Genomic DNA, 8,260 nt, shown 5'->3' with positions numbered 1-8,260 from the left:
GGGCTTGTTGTTTGTCATTTCTCCAATCACAAATGCAGACATGGTTTTATGTTTATGCGGCGCGATGCAACGCAACGCGTAAAAATACAGTATAAGTCATTATAATCAGTAATTATGTCCCCACTGGATGCAACAAATGCCTCGTTTGTAATGGGTTTTAATGTTTTAGCAGCATCATATGACCCCTTTAATAATTCAGCCATATTTAGCAACGTTTAGACCTATGACTGGTAGCCTATGTATGCACAAATATAATTTAAATTATTCAAAGTAATTAGGCTATAACCTACTAAACCTTTCCCAAATGGCATATTATTACATTATTTTTTTGGTATGAAAACCAAGAACCTAACTCGTTCTCGAACGGCACATGGATATTCACCCACAAACCGTTTAAACGACATGCTGATTTTTTAGAGGTAAGGACAATTTGAAGAAATGCAGTCACTGCTGTGTAAAGACCCCGATAGAACGAACTGATATGACGTCATTTCGAACCAGATGACCAAAGCGAGCTTTCTGGGGGAGTTCGTCTTGGCTCCTAAACACCTTTGAGCTTCCATTGGTCCGTGCCGTGGCGACAGCTATTCGCACCCAAAGTGTCTGTGTGTGTGTGTGTGCGTGTGCGTGTGTGCCCGCGATGTCTTGTGAACATGCAAGAAACATTTGACCATTTCCGTTGCTTCCCCGCCCCTCAGTTGCTTTTTTGGTCTTTCTCGTGTTTAAAAATATTTCTACCGACCTTCTTTCTGCCCGAATGTGCCGTTGCTTTCACTGATCGTTTGGTCTAAACAGTCTCAAGTCTCATAGAAGTGCGAGTTGCATGAATGCTAGACAGACAAATCAAATTTCACTCAATTTTCAAAAGTCTAATTACACAAAGGAGTGAGAACACATAACGATTTTATTTTAGCTTTTTTTATTTTCTGATCTATAGCTAAATAGGCTACATTAAAACCACACTAACATCCACTCAGTCAAGAGAAAATATAGCAATGGTAGGCTATAGTAGGGTATAATCAAGGATATAAATGTCAGGTTGGGCTAAGTATCATATATCATTTTCTATCATTTACTAATTACAATTACCGTTTCCCAAAAACCCTCCCTGAGAAATAGGCTATTAACCAAAGTCAAACATGTGGTCATTAGGCAGTGTAATAATTAGGCTATTTGCATTTTAAATTGTTCACTATATGTGTGAGAAGTGAACTCAGGAGACTGAGGTGTTTGAGGTGTAGCTAGACTTCACAGTGAAAAAAGCATTAAAAAAAATTCTCAAAGGTCATCTGAAAACCTCTTGGTTTGCATTCATAAATTGGTCTTAATTTGATTCAAGACCCAGTGCATGTATATTTTACACCTTGCTTTATCACATAAAACAGCAGAATACCAAAGACATAACATAAAATTGTGATTTTTAAGGAAACATCACATTTTTTATTTAATTCTTGTTGAATTGCCCAGTGAATTATTCTGCCATTGAAGAAAATGCAACGGTCAAGAACAGTTGCTCAGGCAAAGATCCTCTCATCAGTATTTCTAGAGCACTGTGGCTTGGTGTCATCGCGTCTGTGTTCTTTCTTTACTTGTACTGGAGGCACATTCATCTCAAAGCAAGGTATTATTAATTTGCTTCATTTGTTTTAGCTATGCTATAGCATTAAAATAAAAATAAAAATCCACGCATATAAAGATGTTTTTTTAAGCATTTGCTTCATTTTCCAGTGTACATAATTCAGAGATGGAAGAGAACAATTTACGTTCTGAAAAAACTACTGATCATACATTCGAAAAAGGCAAGCAACAATAAGTAAATTCATGATGGTCACAAATTTAAAAGCACCATTTAATGCTGCATGTTGAAAAACAGCTTGTTTAATTTCTTTTTAGTTATAAAATGTATTTTTTTGTGTTACATTTGAAGAGATTGTTTAATTTGTTACAGAGCTTGAACAGAGCGAAAGCGAGAACTATGAATCTCTTAAAAACAGAAATGAGGGTAAGCGCACAATCAGATAAATGCAAAATGCAATAAAATACAAAGACGTGCTGTTAATCTGGGACGCATTTTGTAGATTTGCATATGCACACTGATATCAAATCTCCCTTAACATCAAAGACAAGACAAACCAAAGGTCTTTACTCTTTACACTTTCGCCAGCCTTCAGTTTGTTTCCTGAGGAAGTTACCAATCTAGCAATATGTATTTGAAATGATGCTGTTTTGTAGTAAATGTCTGATAATTAAAACATTATGTCTCCATTTTAAAGATATTTATGAGAGTCTGGACACAAAACAAGAGGAGTCCATCTCAAGAAATGAGGATTCTACCAGTGCCAAAGACATTTAATCTGAAAGAACGCAATGGGGTAAAACACATAATAACATATACAGTATTTGCTTGTTCTGGACACTTTTCCCCTCAACAAAAGAAAGGAGAAGAGGGATCTGAATAAGACACTGACACACAAATGAATGACAACAGAGCCAGAGATTCAAGCAGTTTAATGTCCCAACACACTCCACCAAATGGTGGATTCGGGTCGGCATGTCATTCTGATTAATAACAACAATAATAACAAACACAAAGAATAATACAAAACCATTTACATGACATCCTAGTTTGTGCTGAGATACTGCAAATATATAGAGAAAGATTTCTTTACAGAGAGTATAAATAGGACAAAAATAAGAAACACAAGGTGCTACATGACCGTTAACTAAGACTATCAGCCAAACTTTCTTCTAAAGGCTTCTCGTCAATGATCTTACATGCTGAAGAGTCGACCGCTTCTATACTTCCCCCTTTGTTTTAGCATTAAGGAGACCTGAGTTCATTTGTGATATAATACATGTTTTTTTTTTGTAAGTAAGGGAAGGGAAGGAGCAGTTGCATATATTAGATATAGCATCACATAACTTCCTTCAGTGGCATTCGTGTGGGTGCTTAAGTGCCTGTGGGCATCTCAGATCAACATGCACTGCGGTTGAGTGCTTTGAAAGAGCTTATTACATTCAAATGAATGCGAATATATTGGCTCAAGGGTTTCTTGCAGTGAAACCACAGTTTTTCCTGTGGGTTCTTCATCATCAAGATTTGCACTGCCTTTGGGAGTAAATCACATGTTTTATATGTTTTTAAGGTATAGTCACATAAGCAAAATTTCACAGGCAAAAAAAGGACCATTGTCTATTTTCAAAAGTGTAGCAATATATAAAGCTCACACAAAAGTCACTCTCAAACCAAGTAGCTTTCTATTAGTAAATGCAGTGAATCCATGTGACAAACACTTTAAGCCTTACACAAAATTCCCAGTTGTTAGGATTCCTATTGAGATGACTGGATTTTGCTTTGAAAATTTGCACCGATCAAATGTGACTGCACCTTTACTGTGTTTTTAAAATGATTTTTCTGAATTATCCAAGTACCTACTTTGCTAGTTTTCAAAGCTTCAACACACTCTGCTTGTGTTCTCAAGTACCCAAGCAAAGCCTCGAATTTCCAAGCGTGTGCAAAATCATGCAACGATGGCACTAAATTGAGGACTCCACAAAGCGGAAGGATTATAACAGGCAATGTTTCTGTTTGGGGTCACTGATATCTCCTCATCTGCATTTCTGAGCTCACAATAGAAACAATGATAGTGACACAAGCAGGGTCTATCTAAAGCAGCACGACTCTTGCACTGATAGCACTATGTTATTGAGGTCTGTTTGTTGTGTGTGAAAACTCTCTCTGTTTGCTCAAGATGGAGTAACGACCTTGAATATTCTGAGCTTCATTTGATTTTAGAACAGCAAACAGCATCCTTTTTCACAAACGGTTTACTGTTAATATATACGAACACTCCTAATAGGTTTGAAGCTAAATTTACTTTCTGAACATAAATGTGACCTACACAGAAAATCTCTACCTTCTACTAGTCATACAAGAATTAGGTCACTGACTGTACATCAATACTTGTAATCAAAATATTTCGGTTCAACTGCGATATATTTTATCTTATTGCACGACATACTGTTGGCCGTAGAAATGTTAGATGTTGATATGATTCATTTCTATTTCTGAGGTTGTAATTGCTTAGCCAATGAAAAAAGTTGAAAGCAGAATCAACCGTTGTGTCTCTGAGCAACACACAGTTGAGTCAATAATTCAACGACTTAAGCAGAAAGTATACTTTTCCACATTCTGCTCCAGTTCATGGAGAGTCAGCATTACATCATTTTCGTCACTAACACAGTCTGCCGATGTTCGCATACAGGTTTTTTTTCGCCATGAAGTTATGTGACAACAATAGCCCATGTGCAAGACATTTGAGAGCTTGAAAAGTAAAGGTAAAAGTAAAAGCCCAGGTATACATTTTCCATGTTCTGCTCCATCTCATGCACAGATGAGTGTGCAAGCCTTTCAAAGTATCACGAAGGATGTGTTCGGACATTTGTTTCAAGCGCTCAAATCACTTGCACATGTGGTGATGTCTGTGCACAAGTCTGTACAGAGCCAATCATTGGGTAGCACCTGAATGTTGTGCACAAACACCAGCGGACAGTGCTGAAGATGAAACTTACATCATATGAGTGTCCACGAGCCGGACTGTAACGCGGTCAGCAGAAGTTTACTTGATAAATGTCCACTAGATTCATAAACACTCTTCACTTGTCACCACATTGCCTTAACAGTGTAACCTGCAGAAAGAGTCAAAGACAAATCTAATATATAGACTGACAGTCTGTCTGGAACAAATAGACAAGTGAAGTGATGCAAAGTCCCAGAGAATTTGTACTCTAATTCACACTGCACTGCCAGACGTCGACCAATGCGACAATCCCTGTCTGTCTGTGCCGTGTAAATGAGCCTTTTACCAATCACATTTGAGGACAGTAACCGTTTTATAACAGCATTTAAATTACAGAGCGTTTGGAGTTCTGTCAGTTTTTGGAATGTGAGAGCACAGCACCTCAATGTCATTTAAACGCTGTTCTGCACACCTACATTCAGATATGTCAATCCTCAAAAACACTCTTATTAAGGACAATTAGGTGTTTTTTTGTTTTTTTTGTGAGGTCATACTGGGGAAATTACGTTTTTTTTTTTAAATGCCAAAGGCAAAGGATACTCATATTTCTTAGCATTTTAGGCTTCATGTTTATTCATTCCTTTCATTTCTCCATCTCCTCATATCCCCCTCCTCAAAGCCCATCAGGCCCCATCCTCCTCCCCGAGTTGCTGTTGTTAGGGTGTGGATACTGCAGAATGTTTATTCCGGAATGTCTCAAAAAATGCCAGCATGCCCTTCTTCACGCTGGGAGAAGCCATTTTGGACGGTGTGTGTCCTTGGTGTCGAGGCGGGAAGCTAGAGCTATCCATGGAGTTGGCTCGTTTGACTTTGGAGCCTGCCCGCCACATTTTGGACCTCACAGGAGGAGTTTGTGCAACCAAACACTTTTGGTATTGGAACTGGAGGGGGCGCCAGACATTTACAACAGAAATACTGTACTTAGAACACATTAAAGATTTTGAACAAAATTCTATATCATTGCTATGAAACTATGAATGCTGTGTGTGATATTTGTAGGGTGAAAGTCAATTAAATTAAAAGTATCGCCTCACCATGCATGCAGCCTGAACTGCCTCAGAGATGATCCCAGCATCGGGCTCACACCAAAACACATGGCACTCAAAGCGCTGGGTTCCTACATCCACTATGACTGCAAAAGTGTGTGTGTCATGACCCACACCTAGGAAAGTCAAGTAACGTACTTGGCATTCCCAAAATGGGTCATCTCCATCCTGAAATAAAGCAAATGGGAAAGAAAAAGTAAAACACAGAAAGACTATTTTTATATTAAAAAAGCATACTACTCATACTACTTCTGTAGTATATAGTGTGTGTACTATGCATAGTATGCAAATTTTCCTGTACACTACTCCAAAATCCATTGTATACTTAAAAAAAAAATACAGTGTACAGTACAAACTGTGCAGTATGCAGTACACTAGTATTCCATATATACACTAAAATGCCTCAATGTCAGTTAGTAGATATTCTCACCTCTCCTCTCCATAAAGACAGAACTCTATCAGACACATGGATGACTATCGGCTCCCACTCATTGATATTTGTAGGGTGAAAGTCAATTAAATTAAAAGTATCGCCTCACCATGCATGCAGCCTGAACTGCCTCAGAGATGATCCCAGCATCGGGCTCACACCAAAACACATGGCACTCAAAGCGCTGGGTTCCTACATCCACTATGACTGCAAAAGTGTGTGTGTCATGACCCACACCTAGGAAAGTCAAGTAACGTACTTGGCATTCCCAAAATGGGTCATCTCCATCCTGAAATAAAGCAAATGGGAAAGAAAAAGTAAAACACAGAAAGACTATTTTTATATTAAAAAAGCATACTACTCATACTACTTCTGTAGTATATAGTGTGTGTACTATGCATAGTATGCAAATTTTCCTGTACACTACTCCAAAATCCATTGTATACTTAAAAAAAAAATACAGTGTACAGTACAAACTGTGCAGTATGCAGTACACTAGTATTCCATATATACACTAAAATGCCTCAATGTCAGTTAGTAGATATTCTCACCTCTCCTCTCCATAAAGACAGAACTCTATCAGACACATGGATGACTATCGGCTCCCACTCATCTCTGTCTCTGGAGTGCATGATGCTCTCAATAGCTCTGTTCAACACTTCCATTCCTGTCAGCATACACACAAAAACACATTAACCACAAACCTATACAATATGTCACAACCAGGGTCATATTTGAAGGCTATTTAAGCTAGGGTTTCCAGGTCTCTATACATTAGCCACCAAAATAACAATTAACCTGGTTTTAAATATGAATCTTTAATAGCCAGCTAAAACCACTGGTCTTCAGTGAGAAAGTCTTAACTCCTAAAACTGTTCGATACTGGTCCAAATTGGATCCACAATCTGTTGTACTCATGTTTGACACTTCGAAAGTGCTTTAAATGTAACATTTGAATTCAAACTTGAGGGCCAGGATCCTTCCATATGCCAAACATGAAGTATTTGGTCCTAGTTTGTAAGAGTATTACAGAGCATAACTCAGCAAATACTCATTCATAGAGTGTAAAATGTGTTAATATTAAGTATCTGAATGGCCCAAAACCCACTCACCCATTGCTCTGGATACAGGCAGGTTTCCAATGTACTCCACCTCAAACTTCTGCACCCTTTGCCTCACTGTTTCCAGGAAGTCAACTGAAAAGCATTCAAACACATCAAGTCTCATGAAAGAATACAACAGTAGAGTCAATCATTTGGGTATAAGAGATGCCAATTTCTCAAAAAGACTGCAGAAGTCATACCCTGGCGGGGCAAGTCCTCTGGGGAGATACTCTCCATGGTGAGAGAACGGGTCAAAGGCTGCAGTGCTGCCTTCTCTGCCATGATCTGTGGAAACAGACCAATCATAATAAACGCTGTAATCCAACGACTTTGAAATCTGGCCATTTTTAATTATTAAATTATGTTAATTATGAGCTTTAATAGGATTGTGTGATCTTACCTTGGAGCACATCTCATGCAGGGCAGATGCAATTGTCTTGGCTGCAGCGTTGCAGCGAAACACATGGCACTTGAGCATGCAGGTGTCTTTATCACTGGCCACAAAGGCAAAGTCCCTAAAGACGACCAGGAGACTGGAGTAAATACTCATCACAGTCACTTTCATGCTTATTCTAACAGCCTGGTAGAAACACTAAACCTACACACACACAAAAATAGTAAATATATATATAATCTGTCACATGAATGCATTTATGGTCATGAAAAGGATGGTTAAGGAAGAAAAAGAGCTTTTCACAATAAATTTTATTTTGATACCTATATATCTACAATATTGTGTGCTTGCTTTATTTGTTCAAACATACAGCAAAACGGCAATATTGTTAAACATTGTTACAGTCTAAAAGAACTGTTTGTTATTTTAAAATATTTTAAAATGTAATTTATTCCCATAATGCAAAGCTGATTTTTAGCAGCCATTACTCCAGTCTTCAGTGTCACATGTTCCTTCAGAAATCATTCTAATTTACTGATTTGATGCTCAAGAAACATTTGGTTGTGCTGCCTAATATTTCTGTGGAAACTGATACTTTTTTTCAGCATTTATTTGAAATAGAAATCTTTGGTATCATTATTAAGGCCTTTACTGTCACTTTTGATCAATTTAAAGGGGTCATATGATGTAATTTCAATTTTTCCTTT

The 8,260-nt window shown here is 37.8% G+C and overlaps 1 protein-coding gene across 2 annotated transcripts in view; it reads right to left on the bottom strand.

Moving 5' to 3' along the window:
- Positions 1-2,497: 2,497 nt before the first annotated feature.
- Positions 2,498-8,260, bottom strand: part of LOC107689194 (amyloid beta A4 precursor protein-binding family B member 3-like) — a 28,217-nt gene continuing 22,454 nt past the window's right edge. For both annotated transcript variants that reach the window (XM_016487123.1, XM_016487124.1), the window contains 6 exons: positions 7,560-7,674; positions 7,360-7,444; positions 7,169-7,252; positions 6,608-6,723; positions 6,166-6,345; positions 2,498-5,461 (listed from right to left, as the gene is read on the bottom strand). In XM_016487123.1, the coding sequence (XP_016342609.1) occupies positions 5,237-5,461; positions 6,166-6,345; positions 6,608-6,723; positions 7,169-7,252; positions 7,360-7,444; positions 7,560-7,674 (805 nt within the window). In that variant the 3' untranslated portion in view covers positions 2,498-5,236. The remainder of the gene's footprint in view (positions 5,462-6,165; positions 6,346-6,607; positions 6,724-7,168; positions 7,253-7,359; positions 7,445-7,559; positions 7,675-8,260) is intronic.

The sequence above is a fragment of the Sinocyclocheilus anshuiensis genome, unplaced genomic scaffold, assembly GCF_001515605.1.
Source record: "Sinocyclocheilus anshuiensis isolate Anshui unplaced genomic scaffold, SAMN03320099.WGS_v1.1 scaffold966, whole genome shotgun sequence".
NCBI lineage: Eukaryota > Metazoa > Chordata > Actinopteri > Cypriniformes > Cyprinidae > Sinocyclocheilus > Sinocyclocheilus anshuiensis.
Note: the sequence above shows the minus strand (reverse complement) of the source record. Positions and strands in the feature narration are given on the sequence as shown.